General features: G+C 33.5%; 4 protein-coding genes across 4 annotated transcripts; all 4 read right to left on the bottom strand.

Moving 5' to 3' along the window:
- On the bottom strand, positions 627-1478 carry LOC109360017 (protein RSI-1-like). The gene is made up of 3 exons (XM_019604753.1): positions 1357-1478; positions 1188-1218; positions 627-1056 (listed from the first exon to the last, which is right to left on the bottom strand). The coding sequence occupies exons 1-3, from the start codon at positions 1429-1431 to the stop codon at positions 875-877; spliced, it is 288 nt and encodes a 95-aa protein (XP_019460298.1). The 5' UTR covers positions 1432-1478; the 3' UTR covers positions 627-874.
- On the bottom strand, positions 4180-5031 carry LOC109360016 (protein RSI-1-like). Its single transcript, XM_019604752.1, has 3 exons — positions 4910-5031; positions 4741-4771; positions 4180-4609 (listed from the first exon to the last, which is right to left on the bottom strand). Exons 1-3 carry the CDS (start codon positions 4982-4984, stop codon positions 4428-4430), a joined length of 288 nt encoding a protein of 95 aa, XP_019460297.1. The 5' UTR covers positions 4985-5031; the 3' UTR covers positions 4180-4427.
- Positions 6786-11896, bottom strand: LOC109361060. The gene is made up of 10 exons (XM_019606361.1): positions 11156-11896; positions 10898-11035; positions 10359-10547; positions 9173-9310; positions 8958-9079; positions 8703-8835; positions 8455-8584; positions 8205-8284; positions 7966-8100; positions 6786-7456 (listed from the first exon to the last, which is right to left on the bottom strand). The coding sequence occupies exons 1-10, from the start codon at positions 11690-11692 to the stop codon at positions 7232-7234; spliced, it is 1827 nt and encodes a 608-aa protein (XP_019461906.1). The 5' UTR covers positions 11693-11896; the 3' UTR covers positions 6786-7231.
- On the bottom strand, positions 12702-16411 carry LOC109359087 (glutathione S-transferase DHAR3, chloroplastic-like). Its single transcript, XM_019603609.1, has 6 exons — positions 16098-16411; positions 15539-15629; positions 15236-15379; positions 14172-14289; positions 13746-13886; positions 12702-13096 (listed from the first exon to the last, which is right to left on the bottom strand). The coding sequence occupies exons 1-6, from the start codon at positions 16306-16308 to the stop codon at positions 13010-13012; spliced, it is 792 nt and encodes a 263-aa protein (XP_019459154.1). The 5' UTR covers positions 16309-16411; the 3' UTR covers positions 12702-13009.

The following is a 16849-nucleotide window of genomic DNA, read 5'->3' as shown; positions in this document are numbered from 1 at the left end:
ATAGTATTTTTAGTATCATTTTTATTTATTTTTTAGATAACAAGGTCAGAAAAACACACACATATATATATATATATATATACCCTCTATTTTATTTTATTCTTTCATTTTCAAAACAAGCAAAGCTAAAGTGAAAATGAGGTGATCATCAACACTTCAATACTCTCACCAATTATATATAATTTTTATTGATGATTTTTATTCAGTAATTAATAAGTGTTAATAGATATACTAACCATGTTAAAAAGAGAGTTAGTTTGTCGATACACAACTCATTTTCTTTCTTTCTAATAATTTTTCATTAATAACATATTTCTGACTCATGCAAAAAAAATCCTTTGCTGGTACTCTATTAAGTAACAAAAATTTACTTATTATTTGACTAACTTAGTGCTCATTAGTATCCAAGTAACATGCATTATGTCCAAATACTTGACAAAAAGTAATATTATAATTAATCCGAGATAAAAAATGAGACATTATTGGATACAAGTGATCTCTGTCAACCTATAATGACTCGTAAGGCTCCAATCATCCGGTACAAACATCTAAGTCTGATATAGATGTTCTATTTTTCTTCAGCACATTCATACACACATGCACTGTTTATAAATCATTATCAATCAAAAACATAAATTTGCATCTAAATTTCATAAGCTAGGTGACTATAATCGTAGCACCAAAGATACTTATATTAGGTAAAAATATTCTCCCTCTGAAGGGTACAAAACAAAATGTGCCCTTCCACAGTTCTACTACTAATCAGTAACAATTGCTTATATTTATGCAGAGAAAAAAGTTATAGAAGAATTATAAGATTACATTGCTTACTTTTATATAGTTATATATGAAGAAGAAAAAAGAGTACTATTAACTAAGGGCATTTGGGTGCTCCTTCCTTTGTCTTCCAGCTATTGTAGCAAGGGCAAGTTTGCTTGTTGCCATATGTACCAGGAGGAACACAGAGACATGTAGCACAACACTTTTGGCAGAAAAACATGCATGGCTTCTTATGTGAAGTTGCTGAACAACGATAACTACACTTTGGTTTACAATCTGTACATATAATTGTTTCACACTATTATTAGCTAACATTATAAAGAGCCTATGAAATTAACATTAAAATGTTGGTTACTTCTATGCAAAATTGAGAGTTTTGTAAATTCAAAGTTTCTTAATGTATATACCTGAAGGACGAAGATTTGCACTACCATAAACCTGTAATAATAGGATTAAACAGAAACACAATTTTACTTGAGGTAGAACAATTAATTGTGTATTGCAAATTTATAGAGAAGCAAGCATAATTGAGGAAATTAAAGTAAAGTGTGTTTATGTATATTTGTTGTTATGTACCTCAGCCACATTAGAGAATGTAACCAAAAGAAGCAAAGAGAGGACAATGAAGGTGGTGTATGAAAGTACTGCCATTACTATGATAGATATGAAGGACTCACTTAACTTGCAGAGGAAAATAAAAAGGCAAAAGAGAATGAATGTTTAAATCTTAATTATATCTCTTGTTAACAAATTGCATGGATATTTATAGGAATAAGAAGACCAAAACATGTAAGGGCAATAGAATTAATTCCGTTGTTTAAGGCGTTGAAAAGGGGTAGCAGGGAATAGTAAAGTAATTCCACATATAATTCTTATATATCATTCTCTTTTGACACCAATAAAAAATAATCTGATTAAAATTTCTGAGAAATTATTTTTTAGTGAAAGTTAATTTACTTTATTTTTTAACATTGATTGATTGATAAAAGTAATTGAGATAGAAAGAGATTACATCACGTGAAAGTGGAGTGAGCGGTAATAGCGGCGTGTCTGGTGTTTTTTTGTTTTCATTTGCTTTTGTCAACTCAGTAACATGTTTGTACTAATCGTTGGGCCCTTTCTTCTTATTTCATTTGTTTCTAGTTACCATTCTTCCTTTCTTTTTCCTCTCTTTGCCTTCTCCACTGTTGCCAACCTTAATAACGTCAATGTTTTGCACTAGAATATCATATTAAGATCTCAAAATCTTTGAAGAATAATGGTGTATACTTTAAGAGTAAATACTCATTTTAGTCTCGTATTTATTTACCTTACCAATTTAGTCATCTAAAAAAGAAAATGCATAAAATGGTCTCCAAATATTTCAATGTAGCTCAAATTAGTTCTTTTTGGGTCAAATTTATTCTCTACCAAGTATTACAAAACATACTAAGAATAATTATATAAACCTCACCCTTTTGAGGATGAGCAACAGTATCTTACTTTATTAGTTTCATGGCTATACGACCCCAACAAAAGTCCTCACGTACGGACGTAGGACATGTGCATGAACATGGGCTGCACTGTTGCAGGCATTTTAGTATCATCAAATGGTCAATTTCTGATCTTATAATAAATGTATCTTCTATTATTTTTATTTTTTGATGGACACAGGACACTGTATCTTCCTTCGTACATGAAGCGAATTGAAGCATAAGATGCACGAGGTATATTCATTCCATCTTTAGCACCTATATATTAAAATTAAAAACTGTTTTTTTTACACCAAATGGTCCATATATGATGATTTTAGTTTGGTTGGTGGAAAGATCGTGGATTATAAGCAGATTCTTTTTCCAGTATACATGTTTACTTTGGATTGGTTTTTGATTTTATTTTTTAATCGGCTTTTGATTTTATTTTTGGATTTGAACAACCCTATAGTCAAAACTGTTATAAGCTATTTAACAGCTTAATTGCATGATTAAAACTTAAAACTCTGATTAAAATAATTGGGTGTAACATCAGCCAGACTAGGCATAAAGAGGGAACCATCCAAACTTAACTAATATGAGAGTCTAGTCTTAACACGCATATTTTCATGTTTGAGATTTGACATCCGCAAATAATCCATGCGAGTGGCCCCATATAGGAATAAACCCATAACTTCCGAGCTTCTCCCTAGAACTTAACTCAGATTAAAGGTAGCCCAAGTCATTATAAAGTTGTCACTCATATATACTGAATTACCTTGTGTTACTATATTTACTAGTATTGGGTCACTTGCATGGGTATTTACCAGTTGAATCATGAGTCATTTTAAATTTGTAAATTTTTGGGCAATAGCAATCAAATGGAGTGTTGCCCAAAGAGAGAGAAGTGTCAACATCACATGCCAAAACTACAAACTTATTCTAGTGAGTGTCTAACCTAATCACAAGACTGTAGCAGGCCTTAAAATGCAAATTTTCAATAGAATAAAGACCCATCTGATATAATGTTATAACATGCTTTATTAACTTCTGTCCCAAAAGTAATAAAAAAAACAAATATGGCCCAAACCAAGATCCGAACAAATGGGAATTTTAACACTTCAAAATTTGCTTTCAGGCACAATTTGAGTTTCACTAGGTTTACTTTTCTCTATAGCCATTTGGCACTTATCTTAAAAACAATATATAACAAGCCACTATTGGATTTTGGTGAAAGTGAATTCTCAAATTAACCTAAAACTCGAGAGAACACACATCAAAACCAATGTAAATTGGCCATAGCAAGCATCCCTGGTTTCTGTTGTTCCTCCTATTTTTGCTTTCGCTATGTTGACGACTAAGACAAATTGAATCTGTCATCACATTGTAGGCAAAAGCCATTCACCCTGAGCATAAGGGGAGTAAGCCAATTTCAAAACAAGCAAAGCTAAAGTGAAAATGAGGTGATCATCAACACTTCAATACTCTCACCAATTATATATAATTTTTATTGATGATTTTTATTCAGTAATTAATAAGTGTTAATAGATATACTAACCATGTTAAAAAGAGAGTTAGTTTGTCGATACACAACTCATTTTCTTTCTTTCTAATAATTTTTCATTAATAACATATTTCTGACTCATGCAAAAAAAATCCTTTGCTGGTACTCTATTAAGTAACAAAAATTTACTTATTATTTGACTAACTTAGTGCTCATTAGTATCCAAGTAACATGCATTATGTCCAAATACTTGACAAAAAGTAATATTATAATTAATCCGAGATAAAAAATGAGACATTATTGGATACAAGTGATCTCTGTCAACCTATAATGACTCGTAAGGCTCCAATCATCCGGTACAAACATCTAAGTCTGATATAGATGTTCTATTTTTCTTCAGCACATTCATACACACATGCACTGTTTATAAATCATTATCAATCAAAAACATAAATTTGCATCTAAATTTCATAAGCTAGGTGACTATAATCGTAGCACCAAAGATACTTATATTAGGTAAAAATATTCTCCCTCTGAAGGGTACAAAACAAAATGTGCCCTTCCACAGTTCTACTACTAATCAGTAACAATTGCTTATATTTATGCAGAGAAAAAAGTTATAGAAGAATTATAAGATTACATTGCTTACTTTTATATAGTTATATATGAAGAAGAAAAAAGAGTACTATTAACTAAGGGCATTTGGGTGCTCCTTCCTTTGTCTTCCAGCTATTGTAGCAAGGGCAAGTTTGCTTGTTGCCATATGTACCAGGAGGAACACAGAGACATGTAGCACAACACTTTTGGCAGAAAAACATGCATGGCTTCTTATGTGAAGTTGCTGAACAACGATAACTACACTTTGGTTTACAATCTGTACATATAATTGTTTCACACTATTATTAGCTAACATTATAAAGAGCCTATGAAATTAACATTAAAATGTTGGTTACTTCTATGCAAAATTGAGAGTTTTGTAAATTCAAAGTTTCTTAATGTATATACCTGAAGGACGAAGATTTGCACTACCATAAACCTGTAATAATAGGATTAAACAGAAACACAATTTTACTTGAGGTAGAACAATTAATTGTGTATTGCAAATTTATAGAGAAGCAAGCATAATTGAGGAAATTAAAGTAAAGTGTGTTTATGTATATTTGTTGTTATGTACCTCAGCCACATTAGAGAATGTAACCAAAAGAAGCAAAGAGAGGACAATGAAGGTGGTGTATGAAAGTACTGCCATTACTATGATAGATATGAAGGACTCACTTAACTTGCAGAGGAAAATAAAAAGGCAAAAGAGAATGAATGTTTAAATCTTAATTATATCTCTTGTTAACAAATTGCATGGATATTTATAGGAATAAGAAGACCAAAACATGTAAGGGCAATAGAATTAATTCCGTTGTTTAAGGCGTTGAAAAGGGGTAGCAGGGAATAGTAAAGTAATTCCACATATAATTCTTATATATCATTCTCTTTTGACACCAATAAAAAATAATCTGATTAAAATTTCTGAGAAATTATTTTTTAGTGAAAGTTAATTTACTTTATTTTTTAACATTGATTGATTGATAAAAGTAATTGAGATAGAAAGAGATTACATCACGTGAAAGTGGAGTGAGCGGTAATAGCGGCGTGTCTGGTGTTTTTTTGTTTTCATTTGCTTTTGTCAACTCAGTAACATGTTTGTACTAATCGTTGGGCCCTTTCTTCTTATTTCATTTGTTTCTAGTTACCATTCTTCCTTTCTTTTTCCTCTCTTTGCCTTCTCCACTGTTGCCAACCTTAATAACGTCAATGTTTTGCACTAGAATATCATATTAAGATCTCAAAATCTTTGAAGAATAATGGTGTATACTTTAAGAGTAAATACTCATTTTAGTCTCGTATTTATTTACCTTACCAATTTAGTCATCTAAAAAAGAAAATGCATAAAATGGTCTCCAAATATTTCAATGTAGCTCAAATTAGTTCTTTTTGGGTCAAATTTATTCTCTACCAAGTATTACAAAACATACTAAGAATAATTATATAAACCTCACCCTTTTGAGGATGAGCAACAGTATCTTACTTTATTAGTTTCATGGCTATACGACCCCAACAAAAGTCCTCACGTACGGACGTAGGACATGTGCATGAACATGGGCTGCACTGTTGCAGGCATTTTAGTATCATCAAATGGTCAATTTCTGATCTTATAATAAATGTATCTTCTATTATTTTTATTTTTTGATGGACACAGGACACTGTATCTTCCTTCGTACATGAAGCGAATTGAAGCATAAGATGCACGAGGTATATTCATTCCATCTTTAGCACCTATATATTAAAATTAAAAACTGTTTTTTTTACACCAAATGGTCCATATATGATGATTTTAGTTTGGTTGGTGGAAAGATCGTGGATTATAAGCAGATTCTTTTTCCAGTATACATGTTTACTTTGGATTGGTTTTTGATTTTATTTTTTAATCGGCTTTTGATTTTATTTTTGGATTTGAACAACCCTATAGTCAAAACTGTTATAAGCTATTTAACAGCTTAATTGCATGATTAAAACTTAAAACTCTGATTAAAATAATTGGGTGTAACATCAGCCAGACTAGGCATAAAGAGGGAACCATCCAAACTTAACTAATATGAGAGTCTAGTCTTAACACGCATATTTTCATGTTTGAGATTTGACATCCGCAAATAATCCATGCGAGTGGCCCCATATAGGAATAAACCCATAACTTCCGAGCTTCTCCCTAGAACTTAACTCAGATTAAAGGTAGCCCAAGTCATTATAAAGTTGTCACTCATATATACTGAATTACCTTGTGTTACTATATTTACTAGTATTGGGTCACTTGCATGGGTATTTACCAGTTGAATCATGAGTCATTTTAAATTTGTAAATTTTTGGGCAATAGCAATCAAATGGAGTGTTGCCCAAAGAGAGAGAAGTGTCAACATCACATGCCAAAACTACAAACTTATTCTAGTGAGTGTCTAACCTAATCACAAGACTGTAGCAGGCCTTAAAATGCAAATTTTCAATAGAATAAAGACCCATCTGATATAATGTTATAACATGCTTTATTAACTTCTGTCCCAAAAGTAATAAAAAAAACAAATATGGCCCAAACCAAGATCCGAACAAATGGGAATTTTAACACTTCAAAATTTGCTTTCAGGCACAATTTGAGTTTCACTAGGTTTACTTTTCTCTATAGCCATTTGGCACTTATCTTAAAAACAATATATAACAAGCCACTATTGGATTTTGGTGAAAGTGAATTCTCAAATTAACCTAAAACTCGAGAGAACACACATCAAAACCAATGTAAATTGGCCATAGCAAGCATCCCTGGTTTCTGTTGTTCCTCCTATTTTTGCTTTCGCTATGTTGACGACTAAGACAAATTGAATCTGTCATCACATTGTAGGCAAAAGCCATTCACCCTGAGCATAAGGGGAGTAAGCCAACTGGTAATTCTGTCAACTTAAGACAGGTTCAACATTTCTGACAGTTTGTCATAATTCCAGAGATGCGGGTTCTGAGAAATGAAAACAGCACCAGCCGCAAATATGACAGAAACAAATGCCATGCTCTTTATGCATCCATGACCTTGTGACAGTCGCCCCAAAATGATTTTGCAGTACTTGTCTGCATCCTTCAGCAGTGCTCGATGAGCATCATCCTCCACATCAGTCAAGGCCTTCTCGTTCTATAATATGAAGACAAATTAAGGGATATGTGACATTCGTTTTCCAAATACAAATACAATAGAATTAGGTTAAATTTAAAATGCATTCTCTACAATGGCATAGTTGAATTGGCCTGTTAAATTTGGGAAATATATAACAGAGGATCTTATTAAAACATGTAACAGAGGATCTTATTAGAACATGTAACAGAGGATCTGATTAAAACATGCAACAGAGGATCTGATTAAAACATGCAACAGAGGATATGACATTCCTTTTCCAATTACACATTCAATAGAATTAGGTTCAAGATAGAATGCATCCTCTACAATGGCATAGTTGAATTGGCCTATTAAATTTTGAAACATGTAACAGAGATCTGATTAAATCAATGTTGCAAGATATCAATAAAGTTTAAGCACAATGATTTGTTTCCAATCAATCAATGAACCCCAATTTTGTCCATACCTACACTTAGAAGTAAAATAGATAAAGATTTTTTTTATAAGTAAAAACAGATAAAGCTTACCTTCTGACTGAAACTCCTAAGAGTTTCTCTCAATGGATCAAGAACAGGATGTTTAACAGAGTGATCCTTCCATTCATCTGAAAACTTTCTTAGTACAGCAATACTTGCTTCAAGGTTATCTGTATAAAGCAAATCCTGTTTCCGAACATTCAACGTAGAATTATGTTAGTAGCAAAAGAGAAACTTAAGGGGGGAAGTAGGAAGCAAATATAAAAAAATGTTAAATATTTTTCTCTTACCCATTGCTTGTAACATTCAGGGTTCTGAGTCAAACACCAAATAACAATATCACTTGCCTCCTTTGACAGGTCAGGATTGGCTGCAAATGATTCAAGCATTTAAGTTTTCGTACTAAATTACAACACCAACTACTTCCACTCTCAATTATATATACTTGAGCAGACACCATACATTGCAAATAAGTACTTGACATGTGCAGAATTTGAAATAAATAAATAAAAATAACAATCCACATTATCTCAGCATCACCTTCTCCTGCAGCTTTAATTGCAAAGCTTAATATTTGTTGTGCAAGTTGCTTTACTCCTTTACTTCCAGGGGACCCAGCAAGGGCTACCTCTTTTAGTGTTGGATAAACAACCTCAAATCTCTCAGTGGCCTTTAACAAAATATAAGAATAAAAATACCAGAAGAGTAACTCAGTTAATAACTGATGATTGCAATGCCTGTCATCAGAAAATAGACAAGATTCTATTGCTCAAACAAAACAAAACTACCTTGACACGGGCTGAAGGAAGAGGGAAAGTGACTCTCAATAGAGTATCAAGAGCTGATGGCGGCACAACACGCTCCCCCTTTCTGACAGCTCCATTAAGCAAGATAGGACGAGCTTTAGGAAATGCGATAATTCTGTTTAAAAATAATAGAAAGGAGAGAACTCATTAAAATCAAGAAGGATCAGCAAGGAACTCTACACATTTTATCATAAATAAATCAGGGGAATTGATGTTGAATCACAAAGGTTCCCCTACCTCTCAATCAACTGTAAAATCAAGTCTCTTGACTGTGGATTACAACCAGACTTGCTACTCAGCATGGGCAAGAGAAGAGATGCCCACAAGTACAATCCCATAACTAGATCTCCTTGAGAAGCCTATACAAGTTAAAATCCAGTTTAAAATTCAAATAGATACTTCATGTGCATGTTGAGGGTGGGAAGGTAAGAAATCATGTTAAAAACAGTCACCTGGGCAATCATCCAAACAATGACAGGGAGTTTATCCTGCCCTTGATATTTTTTACTCTCCCTCATTATTGGCAATAAATTAATCAGTACATCAGGTTTTCGTCGAAGCACCATTGCTAACACCACAAATATGGCAACCTGCAATTTAAATGATACACCATATTACACCAAATAATCAACTGTATGTTATATACTTATATAGCTCAAAAGCAATTCAAATTTCATTGAAAAAGTCAGACACGAGGAGTTGATTCCATAATACACAGAATTCTGTTAAAAGGGCATCCTTTGTGAATGTCATAGCGGTGATAGAAGTGAATTTTCCCTTATTGGTATATATTTCCAGAAAATCAACAAAACACTTCAAAATTGAGGATCAGGTTATCATAGAGACTTCTGTTCAAGGAGGTGTACATACTACTATACTAGATCCACATCCAAGCTTCTCCCTCCCTGTCTCTGCCAACTATCCTTTCCATCACTTAACACAATTCAGTCTCATAGAACACATAACATGATTGCCCACACTTCATATTGATTAACAAGCTAGTCACCCACTAATCACTATTGCTAATAAAGCTAAGCAAGCACATGAAAACCTTTCAAGGTCTAAGTCAAAAGCTTAAGAGTTAAGAGTGATGAAGATTCAATTATGGCCATATCCGATTTAAATGGAGCCAATTTAGTACAGAAACCAAGACAAAATTGTGAAATTCCTTAAAATTACTATCATCATTCAGAGAAAGTTTTCAATACTAAGACTTGATGTTTCTTCTTACCATCATTGAAATGAAAAAATGTGACAAAAGAGGGGGAATCTTTTTTGCTTGGACATTAAAATTAGGCAGATCATAAGCAATTCAGTTGGCAAGCCAGATCTCGCATACAGCATTCATTGTTAACTACATAGATTATTGAAGCTTGAGAACATAAGTTACAATACTCCATCAAGTGTGTTCAATTCATGCAAGTAGACACAGAAAAGTAATGGCTACCCATTTGTCTCAGTAACTAATATTTAGCAATTAAAGACCCCCCAAAAACTGAGACTGGTAGAAATAAAATTTGAAGTCATCTGTTTTAAATGATTGACATAAACTGATCTCCTGTCATATCATATTCTTTTTCTGCACACCATTAAAAACATGTCAAATTGTGCAGCACATGGTATGATTTCAAAAGATACCTGAGATTTCGATGATGATTGCTGGGCCACCTTTTTAGATCCCTTAGCAACTCCCTGATGACTGGCAAGGTCTGCGAAAATGCTGTCCAATGACCACAGCACAAAGGACCCAAGTGCTTCAAATGATCTGTGACCAATCCAGTCGGTCGATATTTTGTAAATATCCTCGGATATATGCAACAGAGGGATCTGTTCAGAAGGTCAAAATGATATGAAACACCAATTACTGTCATTAACCATAAATTAATAACATCTAAACAATACAAAATAACAATGACCATAAATCAGAATATCAGACTGATTTAAAATGATAAGATCAGAATGTCACAAAATCTTGTGAGACAGATTGAAAATGATAAAATCACATCAAAGGTAAGTCATGCATTTCAAAATACTATATGTTGCATCACAAAAGAACTCCTTTTCCCCCTCTGTCCAGTACAACGCTCCCAGTCGCAATTCACAAATTCAGAAAAACAAACAACTTTTGTACTCAAATTCAAATTATACTTTTTTTCTCGGGAATGAAAACAACTCACATCAACAATCTTTACAACGGTGGACTCCTTGAACGTCTTCAGCCACGGGAATTGAGCTCCACTCACAGACGAGAAAGCACGACCGAAATAATCAGCAAATCGCATCAGCTGAATATCTTGCTGTGATTCATACGAAGCCTGCGCACACATGACACAGAAAACATCACGATCAATAAGATTAAACAGTTTCCATTCATATAATTAGAATCGAATCACTATCACATCAGATCAATCACAAAATTGAAAGTCAACACTCACAGTAATTTCAGCGAGAAACGCGCTGAGTTCATCAGCATTGATCCTAGACGCGGCCTCTGCTACTGTCACCTTCGGCTTCTTCTGCTTCACCTTCTTCACCACCGAAGAACCGCTCTGAACAGCTCCGCCTTCAGCACCATGATCATCATCGTCGTCATCATCGGAATGCAGCTTCGATCTGCTCGCAGCAGAATCCGCCGATGCAGCAGCCGCGTCGATCTGAGACTCAATTATCCGGCGGCGACGCTCCTCGGAATGCTTCTCGACGGAGCGAAAGACGTCGGCGGAGGAGGAGGAGGAGGAAGGATCGCCGACGTGGAGACGAAGATCAGCGGAATTGTGATTATCAGAGGCAATAGGCTGCTTGGAATTGTGTTTGCGGTTGCGTTTTTGATACGACACCGTTTGCCATTCGTTAATTTGGTTAGCTTTGTCTGTGTAGTATTTTGATGTGAGTTTATATCTTCTTATGTGAGCTTCTTCCTCTTCTTCTTGTTCCCTGAGAATGGCTTCAATGAGAGCTGAATTCTCGTCCATGTTGAATGGGATCAAGAACAAAAAGGGATTTTTGATCGGAGAAAGAGATTGAGAGAGAAAGGGTTTGGTTAATTAATTAATTAATAAGAAGGAAAGAGAATGTGAGAGAAACAGAAGAGTTAGTGAATGTGTAAAACGACACGTGGGTGTTTCGTTTCACTTTTTCAGTTTGACATTGCCTCCGTTACTCAATTACAATAATGGCATTATTCGTTTTTTTGGGATTGGGATCGGGATCGCCATCTTCAATTTCTAAAAAACACTCATATGGGATTAAAAAAAGTTGGGAAAACCGGAAAAGTAATACCATAAACTTTTTCAATCATTTTCTTCCTCGTTTCCTCCTTAAATTTTAATTAATTGTTGGTAAAATTAACTTCTGCATAAAGATGGGAGCATGACTATCCATCCCAACAAATAACGCTCCCAGAAATTGAACTTTTAACATTTTGATCATTCTGAAAACCTAATGAGACATTACTCCATTAGACTAACACCTTATTATTTGTTAATATATGCATTTCCTTTTAGTCTTATATAGTTAGATAGTTAGATATTTGTTATTTTATTTTTTATATACAGATACTATTATATTAACCATTTTTAAATCTAAAATTTTCATATGTTCTTCTCAATCAAATTTGTATTTCAATAATTGTTTCATCTAGATATACCTACAATGTTGTATTGTTTTTGTTGTAGGTCTAATTATTGTGATTTCTTTGTTGGTCTATTAGTATTTTAACAATATATTCATATGTTGACCAATTTTACAAGTTAATAAAGTTTAAGAGGTAATTTAGAAGAAAAAATAGTCTATAGTAATTACTCGCAAAAGACATAAAGTTTATAATATGTTGTGGGATTTTCCAAAAAGACATAAAGTTTATAATAGTATTGTTTTCTGTTGGAGAAAAAAATATACATGTTTTGAGTTTTTTCGGCTTAGGTATCCTATAGCTGTTTCTATTTGATAATGAAGTGTATAAACTGTATGTACCAACTAAACTAGTCAGAATTTGGTTCTACATAGTTCATTGTGACATGTATACACATGTCCAAACAGTGGAGTGTGTTGCTTCTCTGCTAGTGCAATGAAAATGTAAAGCTCATTGCAATCATTCTAAGATGTAACACCAATTGCTTCTGGAATGTATTAAGAACTCATTGGCAATCATTCCTATAAATGCATGTATCTTAAGAACTCATAGCAAAACAATATAGATCTAGAACTCTTGATGGATTGCATATTTACATCTGTTGAATATATACTATATTAGAGATGAGCTGAGCCTTTCATGAAAATGACAATGGATTTCAGCCCTTGACTTTTGGACGCCAACCTTCAATGACATCTTGGGGTTGTGTGCGTGTTTTAATGAATGATTCCTTTGAGAAAATAGCCTGTATGTTTTGACATTATTATTAGAAGAAGATATATACATGTAGCATACAATATTAAAAAAAACGGCCGATGTCTCTCACTTAGTGAGGTCTAGAATGAATAGATATACGTACCCTTACCCCACAAGCGGAGAGGCTATTTCCAAGTACCATACAACATAAGTTAAGCTGAAGAACTTCTAATGCATAAGGGGTCAACAACCACAAAACAACTAATTATTGAACTTCGTTGTAAAAATTGACCCCATGAAAATGATATACAACAGTAAATTTCGGTAAAATCATTTTATTAGTCACAGTCCAATTTGGTCTGGAATAATTTATCTATATTTTTAACTTACTGGCCACTCCCATGTTAAATTAGTGAAAATAGTTGTGCTCAAAAGAATTCTGAACATAAACCTTCTTGGTGACAAGATTATTCTCCCATTAACCTATGGCGTTTTCAACATGGACCATACATGACAGAATATCTTTCACATACAATCTCCACAAACTCAATCTACTTTCGGTGTTTTATATTTGCCAGCAAATATATGGGATTAAAGGAAAGTAACCAGCCATACAATTCTAAATTGGAAAATTGTCTTCCTAGAGTAAAAGAGAATCATATGAAGATAGTGACAAGGTAGGCTCATCTTGAACATACCTTCATATAAGACTTCAAAAAGGGAAGGGAATCGGGTACAGTCCATTTCTTAAAATGCCCCAACGCAATCTCCATATGGTATAGCTTTGGTCCAATTGACAAGTCTATGGCAGATATCTCTTTCCCATTGACTAAAGGACCCTTAAAAGAGAAAAGGATCAGTCAATTGAATAAAAATGTAGAGAATTTCCTGCACTTTTTAAAAATAAGCAAATACCAAAGCAAGACAAACTGCGAGAATCAATTACATGGCTGGACAGTACAACATTTAATTCATTTTTTGTTACATAATCATTGGATTAAACCAAATGATATGTGTGTAAAACAATTTCGTTGTCTACTTTATAGCTTAAAAAGGTTTTATACTAGAAACAACAAACTGATCAGATCGAAAACAAAAAACAAATAGATAATGAAAGAAGACACATTTTCCTTGAGGTAATCATTGAAAGAGGTCAGTTCGCTTAGTAACGCTTGCTCTGTTCCATCATTGGGATCTTTGCTCTTGAGAAACCCAATAAAGGTGGAAAAGATCTTCGACCCACTGCAGGCAAAATTTAAGATGGTATATAACTCTAGACCTAATCTTTAAAAACAAAGGAACATCCAAGATTGAAAACAAACAGAAACCAAGCCACATAAGCAATATAACAACAATCAACTCTGATTGAAAATTTTACCAACTCAGAAACAAAGGTTATATGAATAAAGAAAAATAGCATGTTCAGTCATCTACTCCCTTCTTGGTCTCAATTACCAAGAAGTTGTTATATGTGAAGAGATGACTATGGAAGTTTTAAAGAATGAAATGTATTAGACAAAGCATGCAGAACTGTATTCAAGACAGGATGGTATGACTTAAGATTATAAACTGGAAAAAAAACACATAAATGCGAAGAGCTGATCTTCACATCACTCCACACAACAAGGAAGTGAGACAATGAGTTAGGCTTATGAAAGGAAACTTAAATAACTCCAGATGCTATTTGATTCCTCCATCTCAAATCTTAAATATGACTATCTTTTGTATATTTTATTTTCAGCTGAAGCATTCTAGTAAAGTTTGTTGACAATTTTATATTTCTACTCGACTTAAAAAAGGTATGAACTATGAAAACAAAAAAATTCTCAGATCCTTTTGGTGGAATTTCTCTAAGCGTCCACTTATAGCCTTAACAGGACTATTCCTTTGTCCTTAGTCCTTACTAACAGCCACCCAAGGACTTTTATGAAAGGAAAGATGTGAAACCAAAAAAGACTTGCAAAACATCCATGCATTAGATTAGATGTGCATGTAAACATGAATGAATGGAAATGGAGCATGGAAAAGGGGGAAAACATATGTGGGGGGTGGGGTGGGGTGGGGTGGGGGCAGAATTCCAAGTCACGTAACATTGTGCAAGAAAACTACATATAGCATCAAGGCCTAGTAATGAGACTATCTAGAAGATGGATGAATGTACCACATAAATTAGAGAAAACATGCATACACTGTAGTCTTCTCAGGCGGGGTTGTCAATGGTGGGCTAGGATACTTCTCTTCAAGTGTTTGTGTGATAACATCTGAATCTGCAACCCACTTCTCACGAAACTTTATCACAGGTACTTTACCCTGTGGATTGATTTTTAAGAACCTACTCTACCAAAACAAATGATGAGCAACAACTAAAGTAGCAGCAGCACCAGATAAGACCATGTTGTGATGAATAGGTGATTCAGTTTAATGAAAATAAAAACTCTATTAGCACAAATTGAAAACTAAGCCTAGAAAAATGGAACAGAAAGAAGATTACCACTCTGGCTTGTTGGCCAAATCTACCAACTTCAAGTCATAGGGTAGATGTTTTTCCTCTAGTGTGAGCAATACCCTTTGGCAAAATGGGCCTGGAAAGACAATTCAACCAAGAGTCACTAATTGATTGGAATTCACATAGGTACTATAAGTTTAAATCAGTAGGTCAATTTTACTTTGAGTTTAATATATACATAATCAGTACATAATTTATAATGCATTTGTATTTTTATTTTTTTGAAATTAAATGATGATAAAACAAGAATGTATAAGAAACTCATATAGTTGGCTACCCAACCTAGATCCCACCATAGCCTCTAGGCCACCTTTTTCTTTCTAATTCATATATTTTGTTCATAATTACAAAAATAACATTTTAAACATATAATGCTAACTATATAAAAATGGTGAAAAAAATATAACATAAAAGAACATATTAATTCACACTGCTAACATTTTAAAGTTGAATATCTGTTAGTATCACTTAATAATTGTAGAAGGAAACACATAACATTGAATTGAAGAAAGCTGCATATGAAAAAGGGATAAAAATTACTTACAATCACCGATCCTGTTGGGAGTGGTAACAGAAGCTTTAACACAAATTTCGAAAGGGTCAGAGGGAGGAAGAGAAGACATTGAAACCCTGATAGGTTTCATGTTCCTGACGGGTCGGGAATGGTTGAAGAAGTAGTTGGAAGAGACGACGGCGTTTTGATGGAGGCGCAAGTGCATGACGGTGGCCGTGGATTGAATTCTGACGGTGAACATTATTGGCAGAAGGTTGGGGTGAAGTAGAGAGATGAAGAGGTGGATGTCGTGAGAATGAGTGAAACCAAAGCGAGACTCTTTACACTTGCGTGTCACGTTTTAAAAACATTCCGTTTCACACATCTATTAACAATATAATAAAAAACATTACTTCATGTCAGATATCACTTTCTTCTTCTCTCATGTCATTTTCTCCTTTCCTCATGTCACTTTCTCCTTCCATTTCATGTCACATGTTACCTCCTCCTCACATATTTTTCTTCCTACTTTTTATATATTATATATTTTATATTTTATATTTTATATGCTAATAATAATTTAATATTAGTTAGTGATTAGTTCATGTCATTACCCCGTTAAAATTGAGTGTTTACAACATCTATGTTTTGTTATGTTAAAAAGTAATAGTCATTGAATATTAGATGAAATTGAAATCATTTTTCACATTCAAATTATTTCTTTACATTAATCTATCTATATAATTTAATGTTTACCATTAATCTAAGAATAATTTTAATATTACACTTCAGATTCTTTGAAT

Source organism: Lupinus angustifolius, chromosome LG11, assembly GCF_001865875.1.
Source record: "Lupinus angustifolius cultivar Tanjil chromosome LG11, LupAngTanjil_v1.0, whole genome shotgun sequence".
Lineage (NCBI taxonomy): Eukaryota > Viridiplantae > Streptophyta > Magnoliopsida > Fabales > Fabaceae > Lupinus > Lupinus angustifolius.
This window is presented reverse-complemented; position numbering and strand designations above follow the sequence as displayed.